This window comes from Gopherus evgoodei, chromosome 8 (assembly GCF_007399415.2).
Source record: "Gopherus evgoodei ecotype Sinaloan lineage chromosome 8, rGopEvg1_v1.p, whole genome shotgun sequence".
NCBI lineage: Eukaryota > Metazoa > Chordata > Testudines > Testudinidae > Gopherus > Gopherus evgoodei.
In genome coordinates, this window is record NC_044329.1 from 107,357,840 (window position 1) to 107,382,591 (window position 24,752).

General features: G+C 47.6%; 1 protein-coding gene across 9 annotated transcripts in view; it reads left to right on the forward strand.

The window, feature by feature from the left end:
* Positions 1 to 24,549, forward strand: part of MOB3C (MOB kinase activator 3C) — an 82,981-nt gene extending 58,432 nt beyond the window's left edge. For 6 of the 9 annotated variants that reach the window (XM_030572515.1, XM_030572512.1, XM_030572516.1 and 3 more), the window contains exons 3-5: positions 10,300 to 10,502; positions 21,745 to 21,934; positions 23,244 to 24,549. In XM_030572515.1, the coding sequence (XP_030428375.1) occupies positions 10,300 to 10,502; positions 21,745 to 21,934; positions 23,244 to 23,356 (506 nt within the window). In that variant the 3' untranslated portion in view covers positions 23,357 to 24,549. Of the gene's footprint in view, positions 1 to 10,299; positions 10,503 to 21,744; positions 21,935 to 23,243 lie in introns of those variants that run through there. The other 3 variants (XM_030572519.1, XR_004001589.1, XM_030572520.1) reach the window with 3 other exon arrangements.
* The last annotated feature ends 203 nt before the right edge of the window (positions 24,550 to 24,752 follow it).

Below are 24,752 nucleotides of genomic sequence, written 5' to 3' on the forward strand. Positions count from 1 at the left end.
CAGAGCAATGTAAATTCTTGGCCATGTGATTGTTGATCTTTTAAAGAGAAGTTTGGGAGTGAGCACACAGGAAGTGACTCTGGCTGGGAAGACAGTGTCTCTGCGTTCTCAGTAGTGGACTCCTCCATCTCCTAGTCTGAACAGGGAACTTCCATTCCCTACCAATCACTGGCTTGGTGTCACAAAGCACTTGAGAATTTGCCCTCTCTAAATTGCCCCTTGCCCAGAGAGAATTCTTCGGTGATGTAGCTTGGTGGCACCTCCCTTGCCCCGGTGCATTGGGTATTCTCATGAAAAAAGGGGTGCAGTCAGAGTGTCTTTATACCCCAGTGGTACCCAGCTGCTGGAATGTCCCCTCAGAGCTGTTGGCAACCAGATCTAAGTTAGAGCAGCCCCGAGGCTGCTCTAAGGCACTCATATATCTGGACTGGTTTCTGGCCAGCCCTGGAACCCAGAGTGGTGTAAAGCTACCTTTCCCGCTCCCTTTGATCCTGCTCCAAGTGTAAACTCAGCCTGAGCAAAGACTCTAGTCCTCTGACAATACTAGCTCTGGGAAACAGAGTTTATTTCCCACCTCAGCCCCCCGACCTGCTTTTACCTCGTGCTCTGATTTTATAAGCACCGCCTCACTGTTTGTTTGCAGCACAAACTAAAACGGGCCAGTTGGATCAAGTTTCTTCCTTGCTTCTTGTTTTGGTCGGAAAAGGGATCAGGGAAGCAGGATGCATAACCAACACTAGGGCCAGGGCCAGACTAGAGCTTTAAATCGATTTTAAGAGCTTTAAATCGATTTTAAGCTGTAACCGTCCACACTACAGAGTGCATAAAATCGATTTTAAGGGTCCCTAAAATCGATTTTGGAACTCCATCAAAACGAGAGGAGTAACCCCAAAATCGATTTTTTAAAATCGATTTTATGATAGTGTGGACGGCCATCAAAGTTAATGGCCTCCGGGACGTATCCCACAGTGCTCTAGTGGCCGCTCTACACAGGTAAAGGTACTCTTCTGCTGGCCAGGTAAACAGGAAAAGCCCCGGGAACTTTGAAATTCCATTTCCTGCTTGCACAGCATGGAGCTCACAGCAGCAGAGAGAACAATGCAGTCTCCTGAAAATAGGAAAAGAGCTCCAGCATGGAGCACACAGGAGTTACAGGATCTGATAGCTGTATGGGGAGAAGAGTCGGTGCTTTCAGAACTGCGTTCCAGTAGACGAAATGAGAAAACCTTTGAAAAAATTTCTAATGCCATGCGGGAGAGGGGACATACCAGGGACTCGTTACAGTGCCGAGTGAAAGTGAAAGAGCTCAGACAGGCGTATCAGAAGACCAAAGCAGCAAAGGGCAGGTCAGGCTCTGCCCCCAAAACATGCCGGTTCTACGACGAGCTTAACGCAATATTGGGGAACAGCGCAACGACGAACCCCCCCTTGTCTGTTGATTCAGAGGTGGGCGTCGTGATTCCTGCAACTACGGAAGATTTATTTGATGGCGATGATCAGGATGATGAGGACCAAGAGGAGGAGGCTCCAGCAGAGAGCACAGAGCATTTTATCCCCCCAAACAGCCAGGATCTTTTCCTCACCCTTACTGAGGTTCCCTGCCAGCCATCTCAAGGCAGTACTCCAGAAAATGAAGCTGAGGGACCATCCTCTGGTGAGTGTAATTTTTCTTACCTTTCCTAAAACACTGACCCATGAGGTGGTTTTTAGAAAAGTCTCCATCCTGCTTGTTCGGGGAATGCGAGAGCAAAGCAGGGAAGGAGAGCAGCCTTGCCGCGGTTTGCTCTCCCGTTCCACGAACCACCCAGCAAACCGCAGGCAAGGAGACCTGCTTGTTCGGGGAAGGCGAGAGCAAAGCAGGGAAGGAGAGCAGCCTCGCCGCGGTTTGCTCTCCGGTTCCCCGAACCAACCAGCAAACCGCAGGCAAGGAGACCTGCTTGTTCGGGGAATGCGAGAGCAAAGCAGGGAAGGAGAGCAGCCTTGCCGCGGTTTGCTCTCCGGTTCCCCGAACCAACCAGCAAACCGCAGGCAAGGAGACCTGCTTGTTCGGGGAAGGCGAGAGCAAAGCAGGGAAGGAGAGCAGCCTCGCCGCGGTTTGCTCTCCCGTTCCACGAACCACCCAGCAAACCGCAGGCAAGGAGACCTGCTTGTTCGGGGAACGCGAGAGCAAAGCAGGGAAGGACAGTAGCTTGATTACCAGTACAATCTACTACAGGGATTACTAGCCATTATTAACTTCCCATTTTCTCCGGACAAGGTCTGTGTGCTTCCCTGACCTGCGTCTGAGCAGAACTCTCTGTCCTCAGCCACAAGCAATAAGTATTAAAGGAATCCTAAGGTGACCTTGTGGTAAAGTAAAATGTTCAAGGTTCGGTAACAGGCACAGGTCAGTGAGGAGAAAGACTGTATGAATGGTTGTGTGAAATGTGTCTCATGATTCTTTTATCACTCTTTCCAAACCCCACCCCCCCACACACAGCTGCACATTTCTCCAGCCTCCCTCTCGCTTCTCATCCACGTGGGGGGGGTATCATAAGAAGATTGAGGAAAAGGAGGACGCGTGAGGACATGTTCACCGAAATTATGGCAGTGACCCGTACAGAGAGAGCTCAGCAGGGAGACTGGAAGCAATTGGTCGCAAAGTACAGGGAGGCTGCCAGTCAACGCGAAGACAGGAGGGACCAACGCGAAGACAGGAGGGACGCCAAAAATGATGTCAGGTGGCAGGAAGATCAGCGCTGGCGAGCAGCAACTCTGGATCTTCTTCGTGATCAGACTGACATCCTCCGTGATATGCTGCAAGAGCTCCGTGGTTTCAGAATGCCCCTACAGCCCGTGTATAACCTCCCTCAGTACTCACCCTGTCCCACACCTTCCAGAACCAGGCGTGTAAGAACGCGTGGGGGAAGGCTCTCTACACCAGCCCCCTCCACTGCTGCGGACACTCCAACCAGAAGGCTTTCATTAGATTGAAAAGCCCTTTGTGTCCTGTTTTTTCCCTCCTCTAATGATCCAAACTTCTCCCATGGCACCTTTGCCTATTTTTACTCTCAGGTCATGCTATTAAGGAAGTGTGACTGTAGTTTGGTAATGAACTGAAGCAAGCAGCTTTGGAAAGCTGCACGGAAGCTAGTTATCAGCATCAGGATTTGACAATTGGGGATATGGGTAATAAAGGGAAAACAAAGAAAGCAGCCATACCGTACCCTGGTCCATGAGAATTCTTGTTCTGTCTACTCTGATGCACTTTCTTCTTTCAAACCTCCCTCCCCCTTCCTCCAAACCTCCCTCGCTCCGTCCACCATAGAACGCTGAGTTATGAAATTTCAAGCACAGTATTGTAACAACAAGCATGATGCTTGATTGATGAAACGATCTGTTTTTAAATAAAGAACACAATTCTTGTAACACATAGTAATAACTTTATTTTCAATAAAAAAGCAGTTAAGGAAGGTTGCAGGTCCTGTGCCTAGCAGCAGACGGAAGCAGCTAATGGTGGAGGTAGGTAATAATTGGGAAATACAGAATTATATGTTTTCCAATGGACAGCTCTCGCAAGTAAACTAAGCAAGCAATTGAGGAATGCTGCAGGCAAAGTATCTTGCAGCAGCAACACCGCATAGACGGGGAGGGCAGCAATCAATTGAAAGGAAAATCAGCAGTCAAACTGTACCCTGGCCCATGAGGAAGCTACTTTTCAGTGCTTCTCTGATGCGCACAGCATCCTGGTGAGATCTTCTAATTGCCCTGGTGTCCGGCTGCGCATAATCAGCGGCCAGGTGGTTTACCTCAGTCTCCCACCCCGCTATAAAGGCCTCCCCCTTGCTCTCACAGAGATTGTGGAGCACACAGCAAGCAGCAATGACAAAGGGGATATTGGTTTGGCTAAGATCTGAGCGAGTGAGGAGCGTTCGCCATCTCGCCTTAAGCCTGCCAAATGCACATTCTACCACCATTCTGCACTTGCTCAGCCTGTAATTAAACAACTGAGCACTGTCAAGGCTGCCTGTGTATGGCTTCATTAGCCAGGGCATCAAGGGGTAGGCTGGGTCCCCAAGGATAACTATAGGCATTTGGACATCTCCAACTGTTATTCTCTGATCAGGGAAGTAGGTCCCTTGCTGCAGCCGTTTAAACAGTGTAGTGCTCCTGAAGACACGTGCGTCGTGAACCCTTCCTGGCCATCCCACGTGGATGTTGGTGAAACGTCCCTTGTGATCCACCAGGGCTTGCAGAACCATCGAAAAGTACCCCTTGCGGTTAATGTACTGGGCACCCTGGTGTTCCGGTGCCAAAATAGGGATGTGGGTTCCATCTATGGCCCCCCCACAGTTAGGGAATCCCATTGCAGCAAAGCCATCCACAATGGCCTGCACGTTTCCCAGAGTCACAACCTTTCGAAGCAGCAGCTTAATGATTGCTTTGGATACTTCCAGCACAGCAGCCCCCACAGTAGATTTGCCCACTCCAAATTGATTCCCGACTGACCGGTAGCTGTCTGGCGTTGCAAGCTTCCATATGGCTATTGCCACTCGCTTTTCCACTGTGAGGGCTGGTCTCATCCTGGTGTTATGCCGCTTCAGGACAGGAGAAAGCGAGTCACAAAGTTCAAAGAAAGTGCTCTTACGCATGCGAAAGTTCCGCAGCCACTGCGAATCGTCCCACACCTGCAGGACTATGCGGTCCCACCAGTCAGTGCTTGTTTCCCGTGCCCAAAAGTGGCGCGGAACGGGTAGAACCTCACCCATAACCGTCAGGAGCTCCAACGTGCAGGGGCCCGGGGTGTCAGAAAACTCGTTCTCCAGTTCGTCATCGCTGTCGTCCCCGCATTCAAGCATTCTCTCTTGCATTTCTGCATCATGGGTCAGCAGTGATAGAACGAGAATGCGTGAATTATTTACAGCATTCGCGATCAAGGACAAGAGCAGACCTGGATCCATGCTTGCTGCAAAATGGCGTTTCCCTCACTGCAGCCAGTAAAAACAGCGCGAACTGACTGTGTGCCGTTTACAGGAAGGGGGGGGGGCTGTACCCAGAACCACCCAGGACGGGGACTTTGATCCCATCATGCACTGGGCTAGTAACCCATAATTCCAAAGGGCAGGGACCCGTGCAGGAACTGTGGGATAGGTACCCAGAGTGCAACGCTCAGGGAAAACATGGACGCCAGGGAACATGGACGCTCAACATCGATGTAAGTAGCCCTAGTGTGGACGCGCAAAATCGATTTTATAAAGCCTGCTTTATAAAATCGATTTTAATAACATCGATTTTACCCTGTAGTGTGGACGTGGGCTAGGTCACAAACACAGAGCTGCAGCATTCACTGCTTCCTTCACAACAGCCCCTTGCTGAGTCCCTGGTAGTGTTATGAACACCATTCATCTCTGAAGGCCCCCTGGAGAGCAGAGGGTATTTCCCAGTGGTAATGCCGAAAACACACACTCTTTAAACATCACTAACCGTGATGGATCCTCTTTATTAAAGGGAGTGTTGCTGGCTGCTGCTTCATTGTCTTCTAGCCTCATCTTAGTCCCCCAGGGCCGTGATGTTCTGCCTTCCCTCTGTACGCGGGAACAGCAGCTCTGCCTCCAGGTGAGCTGCTCATCTCAAATATTTAGGGCTTTTACTTGATCAAATCAAGGGCTTGATCCAGAGCCTGCTGAGGTCAGTGGAAGACTCCAACAGCCTGCAGTGGGCTTTGGATCAGACCCAAAGAGAGCCCCAGTTCACCTAGAGCCTCCAGACTGTGGGGAAAGCAAACAAGCTGCTTGCTTGCTTTGCTATTCTAGAGGGCAAAACTGCTCATCTCATGAAATCACCTCACAGCCTTGTCCCCCAGCAGACAGGCAGGGGGCCCATATCTTGACAGTTAAAGGCGCAGGACAAAGGGAACAGATTCCTAGCAACACATACAGATTGCTAGCCTGGGGCAGGCCCTGGCCCTAGCCACATCTTCCCTTTAAAGCACTAAAGATGGAAACTAATGCCTTTGATATGACTCCTTAACCACCAAATGAATAATGGGCTGGATCTGATACCGTCACTGAGGTTTTTTTACTCTGACCAGATCCTGTTGTCCTCAATGCAAGGTTTGTATTACTGTGAAATAGACCTTGGGGTGTGGTTTGGTTTCCTTAGAGGCAGAATTTCATATATCCTCAGCTACATTATTAGTGCCCTCAGTCTCCAGGCAAAATCGGGGCCTCACTGTGCTAGGGGCTGTACAAACACACAGTGAGGGACAGTCCCTGCCCCAAAAATCTTACACTCTCGGTAAGGCAGGAGTCTTAGCTCTGTTTTACAGCTGCGGGGGTGGAAAGATAAAGGGACTTGCTGCTGGTTATACATAGTCTGCGACAGAGCCAGGAACAGAACCCGAAGCTCTGGAGTTTCCATCCATTACCTTAACCACAGGCCAGTCCTATAATCCTCTACGATCAATTTAATCCTTAACTGTCCACATGATAGTTTAATTTTCTCGGTTAGGTATTCACTGTTCACCCAGCTTCCATGAAAGCAATAAAAGACTTGATGCAAAATCCTAACTGCGTCTTTTCTTATTGATAATCTGCCGTGCAAATCTTGTCTCATATTCTAGCAAAAGGGTAAAAAACAAACAACAAACCAGAGGGCGGAGTGTGTTTTAGTTAAAGAAAACAGAGCAGAATTTAGCCCAGGACCTGTGAAAATCAAGTGTAATTCCATTAAACCTAGCAGAGCCTCTCCCGATCTACACTAGCGTAAGTGAGATCAGAATCTGGTCTGTCGGCTCTATAAATGACATGAATACTGTGCAGCTTTTTTAATCAATGTATGGGAAGGGGACCCCCTGTGGTGTTGTGCTTCATCATTATGTTTCCGATAGTTTGCAGAGCTTAGGGATAACTGTGTTTTTGGAAACAGATTGTAGTCTGGTTCTCTCCTCTTAAGTACATCTCGGATTTAGCCCAGCGGTGGTGTTGGCTGCACTCTGAGTTTTGGCCTTTTGAAGTGCTGACTTTTGTGAATGGAGGATTATGGAAAAATCTTTTCTCTTCAAACTCTCTCTTGCTGAAGAACCCAGCGGTTGCCCGGGAGGAGAGCAAGCAGTCAGTGCTGCTTGAAAACAGAGCTTAAGAATTCCTTTATGAAGAAGTTGCCTAATTCTCGGTCAAGTCTTAGCTAGAAAACGGCTTTAAAAGAAAAGAAGAGTGATTTTCGGGTGGAAAGAGATGGACAAGTATCAGTCACAGAACACAGTGCCTGTAGTAGCTACAGTGAAGCTGAGGCTATTGTGAATAGACCTGGTCAAAACTTAGGGTTTCCATTTCATGGGACATTTTGGCATTTCAGAATTTTGTTTTCATTCCAAACCAATATTTTCAAAACTTCCCACCAAACAGAGATTTTCAGCTGTGGGAAATTTTCGTCTATCCATGTCCTCCTCTTCCGAGACTAGCCATGGTATCTTTGAATGAGGCAGACACTTGTCAGGTGGGAACAAGGCTGAGATCAGCCAACCTGTTTTGCCACCGACTGGTAAACATTTAGTAACTACCAAGCTAGGCTGGATTTGACCCGGAATCCTGTAGGTGAAATTCACTAGATCCCCTGAGCCTCTGAGAGGAGGTTGACTTATAGGTCAGGGAGAAAGGGTAGATCTGGATTTTTAAAACACCTCTTCTAATCTTCAGATGGAGCCAAATTTTTCAGCTGGTCCCTATTTAACGCCGCCTAGTCCCATTTCCTCTATCTAGCACTCTTTGGCTGTGAGAGCCGGCCAAAACGAAACCCAAACCGTACCCCCTTGAACTCTGCATCCAGGTCCAAACTTCATGACTTGGGCCTGTCATGGTAGTTGGACTCACCGAGATCCAACCAGGACACTTTTCCCATGGTTAAATAGTAGTGCTTTATGCACTAATACACAGAGAGCTGCTGGACAGTGGTGAACGTGCCTGTAATTGACAAGTGCTCATTCATCTTCAGTGACGCACCGGGGGTTCATCGGAAGAAGCTGCGTTGTGCAGATGCAACTCCGCTGAGATGTTTTTAAATGCCAGTCTGTGCTTCATTAGGCTGGGCAGCTTTATTGATTCAACAGCCTCTTGCTACGTTTCCAGGGAGGCATGACTTCAAAGGGCTGGGGAGGGGGGAACGAGACACTTAGCATAGCCCACTTGAAAGCATGGTGCAGAAAACCAATGCCTGGCTGCCGGCACTTCCTCAGCGAGTCGTTGAAAGTGGTGCCTAATAGTGAGCGGAAGTGAAAGAGCACCGTTAATGGAGCTCTTATGTTTATATCTTATAAAGCCTGGTTCTACAGCTCAATCTTTGGCCTGGAGCTTGTTTTCAGCCATGGTTAAATATACATAATAGGGCTAGGGGGCTGGGGCTGGAATTGGATTGGGTTTACTTGCGCTGCCCGTCGGCAAACCTGCCACGCTGAGATTTCCCTTCTGCAAAGCGGCTGCTGCTCTAGATCCGCTTCTCCATGTTCCCAGGTAACTTCCATTGAAACCACTGGGCAAAGGCCTGGCACAATCTGACGGATTAAATGTAGCTCTAGAATCCTGGAACTTCTATGGCATAAACCCACAACGGCCACTGTCTTGCTGGGTCACCTCGGACAAGTTTAGCTGAATCTTCTCTGAGCTTGAGTCTAGTTGCGTCTCTGCAGGCTTGTATGGTGCGGGGAGTGGGATCCTTTCTCCCAGCTCGCTGTGCATGGGCAGCCAGACTCCTGGAGTTAGCACTCCTTTCGGCCAAGGTGCATTTGGGCAGAATAGCTGGATAGGGCACCTGCTGGTGTTAGCAGGTATTTACAGCTCCATCAAGGAGACACGAGAACTGTGGCTATGTGCCCCCTGGAGGAATTATTATTTGTGTTCCCCTAGCACCTAGAGGCCCCAACTGAGATCAGGGCCCCATTGGGCTGCACATACTTCTACACTGCAGCTGGGAGCGTGCTGCTCAGCGCAGGTAGACAGACATCCGCTCGCTCGGCTCAAGCTAGCACGCTAAAAAGAGCCATGTAGCCAGGGTAGCGTGGGCGGTGGCTTGGGCTAATCGCCTGAGTACAAACCTGCGTGCGTATTCGGGTGGCTAGCCTGAACCGCTGCCTGTGCTCCCCCGGACCACACTGCTATTTTATTGTGCTAGCTTGAGCAGCGCTAGCGCGTGTCTGTGTACCTGCACTGCGAAACATGCTCCCAGCTGCAGTGGAGACGTACTCCGGCTGAGGCACAGCCCCGACCTAAAGAGCTAATAATGTCAATAGTCAAAAGACAGGTGTGTTTTCAATTTTGGATGAAAAGGTGGCTGGACAACAAACTGTTGTCATTTTAAAGCATGCAGCCAGCTTTAATAACGTGCGCCTCTCACAGGAATTTGGGAGGATTCATTAGCTAATGTCTTTTAAGAGCTTTGATGGTTGTTATTGTTACTGATAATTATTGGTATTACAGTATCACCTCTGGGGGTCCAATCAGGGGTCAAGGCTCCGTTGTGCTAGGCATTGTGCACACTTTCCATGAAAAGACAGCCACTGGGCTAAAGAAATTACAGTCTAAGACCAGGCAAGCACTTAAGCATGTGCTTAACTTTATGCCTTGTGGGTGGAGTTGGCGGCATTTTTGTTTTTACTGAAAAATCTTCGCATTGGAAAACGTGGCTTTGCCAGGTTTGGAATTTTCTGCCGGAAAAATGTTGATTGGATGAAATTTCCCAGTTGGGAGAATCAAAACAAAATGCTGCATTTTGAATGGCCACTTGAAAACGAAGCCAAAACATTTCGCATCGATGTTTTGTAAAATTTTTGTTTGCGTCTAAAATATGGTAATTTGCCATGTTGATCTTTCCAGTTAAAAACCCTCTTTTGGTCTTTTTTCACATAGCAAAATTTCTGGCTCCTTTTGACATTTAATTCTGATTCAGAATGAAAAGTCATTTCAAAACTTCCCACAAAAGAAATATTCTGTTTCTTGAACAGCTCTTAACTGTGGTCCTGATCCAAAACCCATGGTGGTTCTTCCCAGTGTCCTCAGTGGAGCTTCTCACAGGGCATAAAACTAGACCCTGTTCTTGTAAAGACTCTCAAATGTGCTTAAGGGTTGGATTAGAGACAACAGTTGGACACAAGCAGATGGGAGAAGTGCCAGGAAGTGGTAAAATGACACTCATCAGTGTAATAAATAGTGAGGTGGACTGCTCCATATTGTTACTGTGATGATGATGTATCAAGCCTTTTGAATGTTACTTGTTTGGAAACTGTCAAATGCTTAAACGCTGAAAATGGCTTTTGCTTCTGCCTTGCAGGGGTCCCCTTCCCCAAGAACTTCCAGCAGGTGTGCACCAAGATCCTCACCCGCCTCTTCCGAGTCTTCGTGCACGTCTACATCCATCACTTCGATAGTATCATCAGCATGGGCGCCGAGGCCCATGTCAACACCTGCTACAAGCACTTTTACTACTTCATCAAAGAGTTCAGCCTCATTGACCACCGGGAGCTGGAGCCTTTGGTAAGAAGTTGCCTACTTCACATGGGGGTGAAATTCACCTCGCTGCAGAGAGAGAGCACGAGGCCTATTCCTCCAACAAAGTCTTTGTCCTCACCTTAATGGCCCTTCGCCATTGAACCCTGCTGTTCGTTTCCATTGTATTATTTTCACATTGCCAGCAGTACCTGCCTTGATCACCCTCTTCTCCATTTTTTCCATGAGCACCTCCATGCTTTTTCCCTTATGCTTAGGAAGAACTCACCAAACCACCACCTGATCCTCTTTTTAAGTCGTTCCTTAAACCCTGCCTCCTCCAGAGCACCCAAAAAATACCTCCTGGTATCAGTTGGGTTGGTGACCATGTGGCCACTGAGACTGCCCTGGTTCCTAACCTGTGCAAACACACCTCTCCATACCGTTGCCTTGTCCTCACCCATGCTTGCATGTCTGTTTATTCACCTGTTGTCTATATGCAAGCTTGTGAGCTCTCCAGGGACAGGGTCTCTGATTGTACAATGCCACATTTAATAGGGCCCTGATCCTTGGCTGGGGGCCTTGCATGCTACCACAATCACAACAATAACTTAGGTCAGCCCACCTGGTTGGATGCCAGCCACGGTGACAGAAAGATGAGTGCAAAGCGCTTATGAAGGAAAAATCCAATCTGCAGCTACAAAACGGGGAATAATTCGTTAGGTAGTAGTACTGTCAAAAAGGATCTGGGGGTTACAATGGATGACAAATTGAATATGAATCAACAGTGTGATGCAGTTGCAAAAAATGGCTGATATGTATAATTCTGGGGTATATTAGCAGGCGTGTTTCATGTATGACCTTGGAGGTAATTGTTCTGCTCTACTCAGCACTGGTGAGACCTCGGCTGGAATACTGTGTCCAATTCTGGATGCCACACTCTAGGAAAAATGTGGACAAATTGGAGAGAGTCCACAGGAGAGCAACCAAAATGATCAAAGTATTAGAAAACCTGAGCTCTATGAGGAAACGTTAAAAAAAATCTGGGCATGTTGCTTCTTGTGGAAAGAAGACTGACGAGGGATCTGATGAAAGTCTTCAAGTATGTTAAGGGCCAATATAAGGAGCACAGTTGTTTTCTGTGTCCACTAAAGGTAGGAGAAGAAGTAATGGGCTTAATCTGCAGCAAGAAAGATTTAGGTTAGATATTAGGAAAAATTTGCTAACTCTAAGGGGAGTTAAGCTCTGGAACAGGTTTCCAAGGGAGGTGGTGGAATCCCCATCACTGGAGATTTTTAAGTACAGGTTGGACAAACACTCGTCAGGAATGGTCTAGTTTTATTCGGTCCTGCCACAGTGCAGGGCACTAGATTTGATGACCGCTTGGAGTCCCTTCCAGCCCGACACATCTATGATTTTGTGGATGCGGAGAATTGGGATGAGATGAAGGGTCATTTGAATGGAGAGGGCTCCACATGAGCACAGAGTTCCTCCTTCGCAGATCTGTTTGCAGGCTCAGTGGAGTTAAAGGCTATATCCATGCCTTTAACTCCACTGTCCTCCCCAACTGCTCGGCTATGAGAGACTTTATCTCCTGACCCGATCAGGCTTCCGCCTGCCTCTGAGCACTGCACAGTGTCCTTGTAGTGCCACATGGCTGATGCAAGGGAGTTACAGAAAATCTAGGTCTGTGGAAGTTTGGGGAGAGGTGGGTGGGGAAGAAACCTATCCAGGTCCCTAATTAACTATTCTGCCTCATCACTGTGATTGTAACTCAGGGTATGGTAGCTCAGCTGGCCAAAGAGCACTCAGGTTCATGTGACGTCCCTATCAGTAGGTTAAGATGAACTAATTCTGATCTAATGGCCTGGAGCCCTGGCAAATAGCACCTCAGGCTGATTAGCTCCTCTTCCTAATGGCACTAATCAAAATGAGCTTGTTCGGTATTGATGAGCTGCATCTCAATAATTATTCCATCCCATTGTGGTTCCTGCTGGATTGATTCCCGGCTACTCGAACGCGGGAGTGTCACGTGGCTGGAATGGGGGCCTGAAGATGCTCAAAGGATTTCAAAGCAGATAGCTTATTTGCCAGAAGGAGTGACTGATGGAGTCCACAGAGGCCACAAGGGACTGAACTGCTTGGTACGATGATGCTGGTGTTCATCTGAAGGGGAACAGGCTGGATTCATCCTTGGTGTAACTTCATCTTCCTTGGCTCTTGGTGCATCTCTTAATTGGCATCCAACAGACCCAACCATCCTTGATAGCTCACGTGCTCAGCAGGTGGGCTTGCTCTGTGGGTGACCACCTGGGGGCCAAGTCTTAGGTCAAATACTCTGACTCAGTGATTCAAACCTCAGCAAGGTAAGTTCTTCTTCTGAGTCAGAGAAAGTGAGTCCTGGGTCGTGGGGTGCATAGACTGCAGGCTGCCATGACCACACAAAGGTTAATGAGTAGGCCAGCTCTCTTGGCTAAGGAGAGGCTCCTTCAGCGGAAGAGCGGCCGCAAGTCGGACTTCCAGAGAAAGAGAATCAGAAACTGTGAGTCTGGAAGAGGGTTACAGGAGCGCTGGACTGGGAAGCAGCAAAGGATTGTGAGGAGCCAGTCCCTGCTGCCTAATGCAGGGTCCCTTGGAACCCAGAGGAGTAAGCAGGCCTGGCTGGGGTCTCCTACCATCTGCCAGCCAAGGGGATAGTAAAACCTCTTGGAGCCAAGGGGTCTGGAGTCTATGGGGGCTGGGATTATTGCCTCTTTGCTGGGGTGACTGGGCTCCTGGTCTGTTGGACATTTTACTGCCCCTCAAGGGGAGAGGTTATAGACAACTCAGCTGGAGTCCTAAGAGGAAGCCACCCTGCCCAAGGTCAGATGACTGACGGTGGGGGGAGAGAAACTGAGGCAGTTGCCGTGGGCATCACTCACAGCTGTGAGAGGGCGCTGACTGCCAAAGGCACCCCGGACCTCTGTGCAATTCACTCACTTTCAGAAGTGACGGAAAATCAAGGTCCCATCTGCTTTGTGTGATCCATAAATAGCTCAGGGCACTTCTCTTGTGAGCAGGGGGATCTGCCCTGGCTTCCTTCTCCAAAACTGCCCTCCCCTGGACCGTGTGCTGGCTGGCCGCTGCTCTAGTCTGTCCCAGAGATGGCTGCATTTTGCCAGGGTGGTGTGTAGAAGACCAAATCACTCAGTAAGATCTAGCTAGTCATTTTTGTAAAGTGCTTTTCTCTGCTATACACGTGAAAAATATGGCTTATTTGTGCAGCCAAGACTCCAACCGGAATCCCATGGGCTGGAGCTGAGCAGCTGAGCCCCCGTGCGCCCCCAAACAGCCTCCCTCTGGCTGAGACAGTGGGAGCCGTGCTAAGCTTGTCTCATCTGGGAGCTGCTCTTTTCTGCCTCTGGCTCCAAACACTATTAAAGACCAGGAAGCTGAAGAGGATGAGAGGGAAAAAAACTGTTGCTATAATAAACCACTTCCCCTCCCTAATGCTCTTTCCTTTAAGACACAATAAGTGGAAGTTTCAGTGCTAACATCCTCGCACCGTTTCAATATGTCTCGGGTCTTTGTTTATTTGTTTGGGGGGGAGGGAGCTTGCTGGCCGTGTCCCGGTGTGAATTGTAAGAATGAGAAAATAATATTTTGTACCTAAATCGCCCCTTTCAGCAAAGGACCTCAATACATTTTAGCAAGATGAATGAACTTATCTTGCTTTTCAGAAGGGGGAAACTGAGGCAGAGGTAGACTAAGTGACTTGCTTGAGGTCAAACTGCAAGTCAGTAGCAGGGCCTGGAACAGAACTTTCAGGGTCCCACTCTAACCACTAATCTACAATGCCCCTGCTGCACACAGGAGACATTAGTCGTCTGGTCTAACCCGTATAACATAGGGCAGATGCTTGCCCCTGGCCATGGTGAGAGGGATTTCTTTCGTGCACCCTTTCATGAAGCTCCTATCTAGATATTTGTTGTTGTTGTTGTTCATTTGGAATATACACCTATCACACTTTCCTCCAATCCAGGCTGGCTGCTGCTTCCCAAGTCCAGCGTCCTTTTGTGCGAGGCCAGTGTGAGCCCGTTGGCAGTTAAACTAATGACCGTTTTCTCACCCGCCGCAGAATGGAACACTGAAAATCAATGGAGAAGCAGCTGAGATGGCCAATTTGTGTGCAGCCTTGACAGCTGCTGACTGTGTTTCAGGTCAGAGACTCAGTCAGTCCTTTCAAGTGGCGAATTGGGGGATGTAGGATCTGCAGAGAGTGGCTGCCTCCGAGCCCCTCTTGCCCTGCTCCTGCTCTCTCAGCCAAACTCCTTTTTTGCTCCTCTTACCGGGTTGAAGCACGGTGGTGAAGTGGCTATAACAGGGCCTGGGAATCAGGAGACGTGGCTCTTTATTCTGGGCTCTGCCGCTCACTCGCTGGTGTGACTCACATGACCACCCCAGAGTTCACTTTCTGTAGCTATGAAGTGGGGAGGGTCTATCTAGTTGCTTATCTCAGCCCCTCCCACACACACACTTGTCACAGTATCTGAGTGCCTGGTAATCCGTATGTGTTTGTTCTCACCACATGCCTGTGAGTCAGGGCAGTGTTATCCCCATTGCACAAAAGGGGAACTGAGGGCCAGGGTTGCCCAAGGTCACCCAGGCACTCTGGAGGAGCAGGGAATTGAACCTGGGGCTCTGAAGTTGCAGGTGAGCACCCTCACCACCAGAGCATCCTTCTCTGCAATAGTGTAGTGAATTGGCATATGACACACATCAATACTCTCCAGTGGATGAAATTGGAATGACTCAACCGTGTGTCATTGGCCCTATATGGTGAACCACTCCTGTACTTTGGCGGAGTGGGAGAGTGCAAGTTCTGTTCCTGCTGTTGAAGTCTTGAATGGCCCCAGCATGCCCCATAATGACAAACGGTGGCATTCACAGATGACCAGGGATTGGTTTCAATGCTCCTTCACCTCCATAGAATGCATTGAAAGCCTCAAGTGGCGAGTATTATCTTATTACTGGCCAGCAGGTCCCTGGGCTAAGCATTGCTGCAGTGATCTGTAGAACACGCTAACTAAGCCCAGCCCCAGAGAGAGGACTTGGCTAATTCTGAACGGCAGGGGGGCCTAGCACAGGACTTCTCCAACTTTTCCCTAGTGTGAACCAACTTGTCATAGAGTCTGTCTCCTGGGTCCCTCCTTCCCCACTCTGGGCTCTGCCTCCCCTCCTGCTCACAATCCTATAACGTCCTTGGGCAAGGACCTGTCTCTGTTACAGTCACAGATCCCAAGGCCAGAAGGGACATTTAGCTGCTCAGTGTTAGTTTATATAGTGCCTAGCAAAACAGGAGAGAAAGGATGGTCCAGTGATTAGGGGACAAGCTTAGGTTTTGGGAAACCTGGGTTTCCACCACCCAGTGTGGCCTTTGGAAAGTCGCCTAACCTTTCTGTGCCTCTGTCCAGGGGGATAATAGCACTGCTCTGCCTCCCAGGGGTGGCGTGAGGGTAAATGGGGCACAGACTGCGGCCTGCTTTGAGATCCGCTGATGAAACACACTGTATGAGATCTAGGCATTAGTATTATACAGAGGCCTGGAGCTCTAGATGCTATTGTAAGGCAAATAAAACCTGTCAGTCTAAGGGTACGTCTACACTACAGGATAAATTCGAATTAGCTAAAACCGATTTTATAAAACAGATATTATAAAGTCGATTGTGCGCGTCCACACTAGGCACATTAATTCGATGGTGTGCGTCTGTGGTCCGAGGCTAGCGTCGATTTCTGGAGCAGTGCATTGTGGGTAGCTACTGTAAAAGAATGAGGCCAATAACGTTGATTTGCGTCCACACTAACCCTAAATCGATATAGTAATATCGATTTTAGCGTTACTCCTCTCGTTTTGTAGGAGTACAGAAATTGATTTAAAGAGCCCTTTAAATCAATATAAAGAGCAGTGTAGTGTGGACGGGTGCAGCGTTAAATCGATTTAACGCTGTTAAAATCGGTTTAACAGTGTAGTGTGGACCAGGCCTACGGTACTTGTCTGCTCCCCATCACTGCAGTGTCTGAGTGCTTCATAACCTTGAATGTACCTGTTGGCACCACACCGCTGTGCAGGAGGAAGTGCTGTTATCTCATCATACAGAGGAGAGGAGGAGGGGGGGGCCTCAGGGCAGAGTGTGGGCAGCGCCATGACCTGGGTTAGGGGAGGCTTAGCCTCCCCCAGCCTTCGATACCCACAGTCCATGGCTGAGTGGTAGTTGGAAAGTGCCGAGTGCCATTTTGCTGCCTGCTTATGGGGGTTAGCAGCTGGAGATGAGAGGGAGGAGCCCGCGTCATGGGATGAGCCACCAGCAAAATGTCCTGCAGGCAACAGGTCGGGAACCTCTGCTTTAGAAAAACAATCACCGGCATTGGAGAATAAGGAGCCTGTGATTTCTAATCCTGACTCACCGAGTGGCCTTGGGGAAAATGAGTCTAATAACTTCTCTACCTCCTGGGGCATAGTCACCAAAATCTGGCCCCATGGAAGTCTATGGTTTTCATAGGGAGCAGAATTCATCCCTGTACACGTACACAGCGCTAAGCAATATTCATTGGCTAAGTCTCTTGGCCCAAGACCAACTCAAGAAATATGGGTCTTAAGAAACGTTGGTTTTCCTGGGGCATGCGAAGTCAGGTCGTGGGGATGGGAAACGACATTGGCCAAGCTCTGGGTTATGACTTAGCAAGGCACTGCTGTGGGGATATTTTGAGTGTCTTTTGACACCAAGATGCATTACACTGTTCCTTGGGGGAGGAGGTGGGGGAATATTTCACCAGAGAAGTATGGGTTCTGTGTTGTCAGCGGTCATTTGCACTTGCAGGTTTCTAGCAGAGACATGGATGCCACCAGAGGAGATGCCACCATTGTGTAGGAAGGATCGTGTAATTTCTAGGGTAGTAGATCATGACTGTGGTAATGAGGGCACTTGGGAACTGGACTGCATCTAAAGGCTAATTTCATGTAAGTCAACAAACAGCCTCGTAAGTGATAATGACTTCAACTTGCTACTGACCTGGGCTGGATTCATCCTGGTGACCAATGGAAGAAAGGTTTGTATGTCAGGGGTATGATCAGAAGAATTTGTGAAAACTTTTTTGTTTAACTGTTGTTATGGGGAGGTAGGTTTTGGTTTTTGCAAATAGTCAATGTTTAAGCAAACTTTTTGAAAAAAATATCTGTAACATCTCCTTTTTTAAAAAAGCCCAAGAAGACATGAGAAAAGTCAGATTGATTGAAACTTGGGCAGGTCAGTTCTGGCAATATGCTGAATGATCCTTTGCCATTTCTTCCTTTCTGAGCGTCGTGTATAGGAATTGGAGGGTATCCCTTTAAACAGTTTGGGAGTTCCCTCCTTGTAACCCAGTTCTTTGGAACCCACTCTTGTCTCTTTTCTTCTCACATTATTCTTGTGTTGAGAGCAAAGATACGACACTGAGCTTACCATCGGGCTTACTGTTTATAGCAAATGCCGTGAAATCACTAGCACCAAACCCAGTGCAAACTGGTCACTAGCATCACCCACCTGTGGTGTTTCCTTGGCTTCTGTCTGTTGCCGTTGTGGTTCTTTAGTATTTTCCTCTCAGTCTTGCTAAGAAAACGGAGTGGGTGTTTATTGCTGAGAAGTAACAAATTAGTGGCTTCTCTCAAGCTTGTTTCTTAACTTTAAAAGTGTGTGGATGTGTGTTGGTGGGGGAGGGGAATGATAGAACAATTTAGAGATCCGAGAGATAAAAGTCGAAAACCCCAAAGCCCTCGTGGATGATAAAAAAGTTGGATTTGTTTTTAAAGGCTGAGAATATCCAGCATCCCCCATGATGTGGATCCCATGGGCAAACTGGAGACAACAGACGTAACTGGCAGTGTGGACTCATAGACAGAGCAGTGGATGGAGAGTCTAGGTCTCTGAGTCCATTCCTGGCTCTGTTGCTGGGTGACCTCTGGAAAGTCTCGTCACCATCTAAGAAATGCCAAACCTGTTGCATCCCAAAGCAACTTCGAAGAGCAGATTGATGCAGAGATGCATGCATGTAACTTGAGCTCAGGAGGTGCAGGCTATTTAGTTGGGGGGAGGGTCCTAGTAGAAAGGGGGCCCGGTATCTAGATACTTTCTTCTTAAAGCTAAGTGAAAAGACACATTCACTGTCTCTATCCCTTCTGTAAGCAAGACTTCTGACTTCACTGGGGTTGCACCGGGTTACACCAGGCCTTAACTTTGCCCAAGCAGCCGCCCGCAGCTGTAATTTCCATCTGGCCTACCAGCCTTGGGAGGAAGTCCCCATCCCTGAAGGGCTACATGGACCTTCTGGACATTCTGCATGGCCATGGCTCAATGACCACAACTTTTGCCACGTAGCATCGTAATCGCTCTGTACCAGCTACTTCTGTAGTGTCACTTTCCTGCCACCCATATCCATCCAACTCACTGCAGACAACCGTGGAGTACTCCTTCGATCTCTGATAGTCCATGGAGCATAGGCGGGGAGCCACTGACTTTAACTCCAAGAATCCAGGTTCGGCAATTCCCCTGTTGCCCTTTCTCCCTCCAGAGCCCCAGTTCTCCAGTTGACAAACTTTCCCAGAGCGTGCAGGGTCTCCAGTCTCCCAAGGGAGATCTTTGGGGCTGTATCTCTTGGGGACAAGCATGAGCAGAATGCACTGTGATTCTGTACCGATAACGAGGCATCAAACCCAAGGCTGCATTTATGAGCGGACTGCGTTTTGTTGTTGAAATGGGAAGTTGGGATTTTTCCCCCGCCCTCTCCTCCTGCACCGTTTGTGTGGAAAACTATTTAGTAGCAGCAGCAGCTGCATTTAACTTTCATTCGACAACGTTAATCACCTAGATGATTTCTGATATGTTTTTACATATCAACTCCGTCCTCTTCGCTGATACTTTTTCTGCTACATTTTTTTTTAAAACACTTTGAGGCTGAAATTAGATTTTACAGCACAAGCCTTTATGGATTCTAGCGTCTTGTGACCTCCTTGGCAATATCACCAAGGCAACTCTTAAAGGGGCACTCAGAAGCTGTCCTGTTTTGCTGCCCATGTCCTGCTTCAGCGGTATCCTCCTTTCAATTCTGAAAATTTCAGGGTGTCTTCAATTAGATCTAGTTTAGAAATGAAATAAAACACTCCTACTAACCTTTCTCTGGCAGTTCTACAAATTCCTCTCAAATCACACCCAGCTGATTGTGAACCAGGGAAAAAAACAGAAACTTACTTTCCTGCAGCAAAATGATTGAGCCGAACTATTGGACCAGATCCTCTGCTGGTATAAACCTGCAATCGGCTTAGCTCCTGAGAAGTCAACAGGTGATGCTGATTTCCACCAGCCGGGAATCTCGCCCAGCTAATATAGCTGATGTTGAAAGACAGATGCATTGCAAGGAAAACATTGCATTTGCCTGAACAGAGCTGGCTTTCTATAGGGGCCTCTGTGTTGTCTTTTCCCTGGTACAACTGCTGTGGCTAAGGGCCAGTATTTATATATGAACAAAGCATACACTGCTCACTGTGTCAGAGAAGCTGGCACATAGGGCAGTCAGGCTACTGGTTTGGGGGACTAAGCTGGCACTAGGAGTGTGGATGTGCGGCTCTCTTCTCCCCACCTAGTGGTTAGACCACGTAAGGAGGATGAGTTTGTAACGGCATCTGAGCTAATTGCCTTTGCTGTTTAGCTTAAGCTGTAAAGGCTCCTATGTTTAGCTTGAGAGGTTCTGTGTTGGCCCTGCAAAAAATCCTTAATTTCTGTTGTATGCATTTAGAGATGTGATATAAGGGGGCATTCACAACGCAGAGGCAGTGTCTTCCTGGTCCCTACAAACACTGCAGCATTTGCCCTCTTAGGGAAAAGTTCCCACTCGTGCTTTTCTGAAGCTGGCCCTTTAAATTTGGCACAAACCCTAATGCTAACCCTTGTGCAACTGGCTGCCTCTTTGCCTTGAAGCTGGTAAGCATCTGGTGTGTCTTCCCTTTCTGCAAGGAGATGGAACCTTCTTCCACAGGTGTTATCTTTTAAACAGTTTTTATTTCTTTAAACAACTCCCAGGGGCAGGGGGTTGTTTCCAAGCTCTCCGCAGGATACCTATTCAACCTACCATGGAAATAGCCATTTAATTATAAATATCTAGATTAGTCCGCTGCCTCCCCGCTCCACTATGCATTAGCTAGTCACAGTACTTTGTATTTTTTCTTAAAGCCCCAGCTCCTAGAATCATGTGATTATGTGAGAGTCTCTCCTCTTTTTTTAAAGTAGGTTTCTAGCCCTCACAGTTGTAAAGAAAAACTTGAAAACATGGCTCCAAAAGGCTAAAAAAGGCAAATAAAAAATCCAGGATTGCTTTTTAAAAATCTCATGACTTGTAAGACAATCTCATCATTTGGGGGTGGAGGAGGCTGGCTCATGACTTTTGAACCATAGGGGTTGGCCACACTGAGGCACTGCAGCACAGATGGCATGTAAATCATGCACTGATCTTCCTGCTGTAATATTTAGCAGCAGCAGGGAGTGACACTGTCCCTGTATAATTTAGTCAGTTTCAAAAAGTAATCTCAGGTTCCACACCTGCCCCCCAGTCCCGCTGTCAGTCCTTGTGATTTTTACAATCACGCTTTCTTTTCTTTTTCCTTTAAACGTATTTCCCCTCCCATCTTGTTGTATGATAGGCTTACAACAAAAGAAACTGGCTATCTGACTGTACAGGGGAAACTGAAACTGATTTATTGGGAAAATGGATGAAATAAAGTATCTTTTTCTCTAATCTTTCAATTATACTAATTTTAGGCTTTCTCTATAATTTAGCGGATTTTATTTTACGTTGACACGGCCCCTTTAAGGATGAATTGAGAGCCTTAAATCTGAGAAGGTGTTCACTGCTGTGATTATTAAATAACATTCTTAAATGAAAATGTAATGTCTTTGTGTGTGCCCACCGTATAAATAACATTTCTTCTTCTAGCTTAGTAATGACCCTATTTTAATGACAATAGACCTCTAGCAAGTAATTAGCTCTCCATGCTCAGCATTTATTTCCTAAGAGGCATCTCTGCATGCTGATTTTTCTTTTCCCCCCCAAGTGATTTATTTTGCAGAGCTAATTAGCAGCCCAGCTAGGAGTTTTGTTTTAGCAGTCGTACACTCTTGGGCTTCTTCTTAAAGAAGGCAAATCATTAGCTCAATAAATATGTGTTTTATGATCATTTTAACGACTTGATTTGGTCATGAGACAAAGCTGTTCATTCCCTCCCTAGGTATCTAGTTGTGTCCAGTCCTGTGCCCAGCTGTCAAACCCTTTTCCTCCCCCCAGGGAGTTGGGACCAGAACTACCCCCATCTACAGGAAATTCTCCCACCAAATCCGAACAAGCAGCCCTGTCCTATCTGCTCCTCAATCCTCCATTCACAGGTGTCATCCTGGTGGAAACTACGGAGCACTCCAAAGGTTAGAAGATCAATGCCCAGTTGATTATAAAAGTTCACCAATCCATCACTGAGATTAAATGAATGTGCATGTAGGATCTACACAAAAACAATGCAGGTTAACAGTAATGCACATTTATAACAGTGCCTTCCATCCCAAAGCTACCTCCACACCACTGCTGTCCAGTTGCTTCTGAAGTGGAGTGCAGTGGCCAATCAGTGCACAGGGCCCATACAATTCTGATGGAAACACTCTTGTTGACTTCAGCTGGAGTTGGATCACACCCTTCATGAGCTACTCCGAAGTGGAGGGAAAGGAAGGTTTTGGATACGGACAGCAGGGCAAACCCCTTCTCTTATAGAAAAGTGTTATGGGATCTTCGGTACCCGCTGATCTAGACAGTGTTTGAGGTACCATCCAAGAGACTCTCAATATAACCTGCATGTTCCTGTCTAAACATTTCCACTCCAGCTGGTCTGGAAGGTGTCTGCCCTCTTTCAAGAGGGACTCAACACTGGGTACAACTGGGCTGGAAGGGCCTGATCCAAAGCCCATTGACGTCCATGAAAAGACTCTCATTGGATCAGGAATTACGCTATTTGGAGCAAGGGCTTGGTTATTGGTTCAGCATATTCTGCGCATCATGAACAACTGCAAAGCTAGAAAGATCCTAAACATGAAAGCTGGGATTCAGTGATGCAATTAAGCTTCCCCTAGCTAAGCCCATGCTTAGTTAGGGGACGTAAGTGCTTTGCTAACTATGTTAAGGTGGTAATCAGAAATTCTTAGTACATTGCCGTGGGTGCAAGTCTCAGGGAGTACAAGAAATTAGAGGTCACTGTTCTTGTTTTAGGGCCAGTTTCTGACAGCCTTTCTCATGCCGAGAAGCGCTGTACTCCGCAGGCAATGAAGGTGAGGCGAAAGGCGTTATTTAAAGCAAGGAAGGGTATGAGAATGTAAAAACAACAACCAGAACTGTGCAGACTGAGATTTTTTTCCTCCTCCGAACTCTTTTATCTCAAAACCAAGTAAGGTGATTTGGTGAATAAATAAATCAGAAATAGGAGCAGGAGAGGCCCGAATGAACTTGTCTGAGCGGGGTTTGTTTTGCAAGCTGTGTTTTAGCTGTTGTCTCCTTGAAACATAGTCATATCTGCAAGCCAGAGGGACCCGGTTCAGTATGAGCCTCTGGTGAAAAATACTCGTAAGGCAGCCTGGGAGAGTGATGTCAGTTTCCCCATGGTGCCTCGTCATTGCAGAACTGCCAAGCTGGCTGAAATTCCACCTTGATAAAACACATTGTTTTGTCTGTTCTTTTTTTTCCACGCAGAAAGAAATGACAGAGAGAATTTGCCACTGAGCCAATTTCTGCCGAGAAGTCCGTCTGTCTCCCCCGGAGCCCACTTGCAATGGGATGGAAACGCAGAATGCTGGACAATCTGACTCTGAGGTCTTGCTGTGGAGATTTGAAATGCACGGAAATATGAGTACTGCTTAAGAGCCTTATTGTGCCAGGGAAAAGTGTTTATATTATCCCAGTCTTTGTTACATGGATACTTTATTTTTAGAAACCATTGGCCAGAACTGGGATAGGACAAGTGTGTGTATGTGCGCGCGCGTGTGTGGGGTTAAATACATACCCGCAGATTTCATTCTCATCCCCTCGAGCCCTGATCACCTGCTTCTTTATTCCCTCTCAAGCCCCTCCCCATCACACCTGGTTTGGCTCTCCTTTAATTATGGCACTGATGGCTGGAGGGTGAAATCCCTAGCTAAATGCTCCAATGATCACATCTCCTCACTGGATTGTGGCCCCCTCCGTGTCAGCCAGGCAAAGGGAAGCTGCGGAGTGACTAGCACCAAGAGAACTAATTTCCTCTGTGATCTCCAAAGGTCAAATGGAGGTGCTCATTATCCGAATACAGAGCCGGAGGTCTAACCCAGTTCTTGTGGATTTCTTTAGTTCGGCTGTGGATCTTGTGTTGAATTAAAACTCCTGGGACCCTGTCTGACATTCCAGTGAAGTCAGTAGTGTTACATCAGGGATGAATTTCACCCACGCACATTCTGGTATGGCCAGTGATGGGTCACTGAGAGCTCTTCCTTCCAAACTCGGAAGGTTGGCTACAAAGACAACTATGTAACAGGGCTGGGTGAAGTTCAGCTGATGTGGTTTGCGGTAGGGAAGACGAGAGGGATTGTGGGAACCAGAGTCAATCTGACTAGAGCTGGTCAAAACTGACAGTTGACACAATTTTTCACCGAACAATGGCTTCTTCCTCAAAATGGAAATTTCCATGGGAATGATTCCCCCCCTCCCCACACCAGTATCCAAAAAGTGAAACACTTTGGCCAAATCCCCCCATATCTTCAGTTTTCAACTGAGGATTTTTCAGTTTGTTGGCTCTGTAATCTAACAGAGGTGTAACAAGATCCAGCAGCTGGAAGTTGACGCAGGACACGTTCAGACTTCAAAGAAAGCGTATATGTTTAACGTTGAGCGTCACTAGCCATTGGACCGGCTTACTAAGGGTTGCAGTTTGTTCTACATCACTGGCAATTCTAAATCAAGATTGGATGTCTTCCTAAAAAATCTGCCCTGGTTCAAACAGGAATTATTTCAGGGACGTTCTCTGACCTGTGTTCTACAGGAGGTCAGACTAGCTGATGACAGTGGTCCCTTCTGGCCTTGGAATCTGCCACTCTATTTGGGGGGTTGTTTGTTGGGGTTTTTTTTACACCGCCCCCCAAAAAAAACTTTTAAAGGAAAATGGAGATGAAAACAGGATTTTTCATGGGAACAGAAACTGTCCCCACTAGTTCTGGCTCTGTGTTGGGG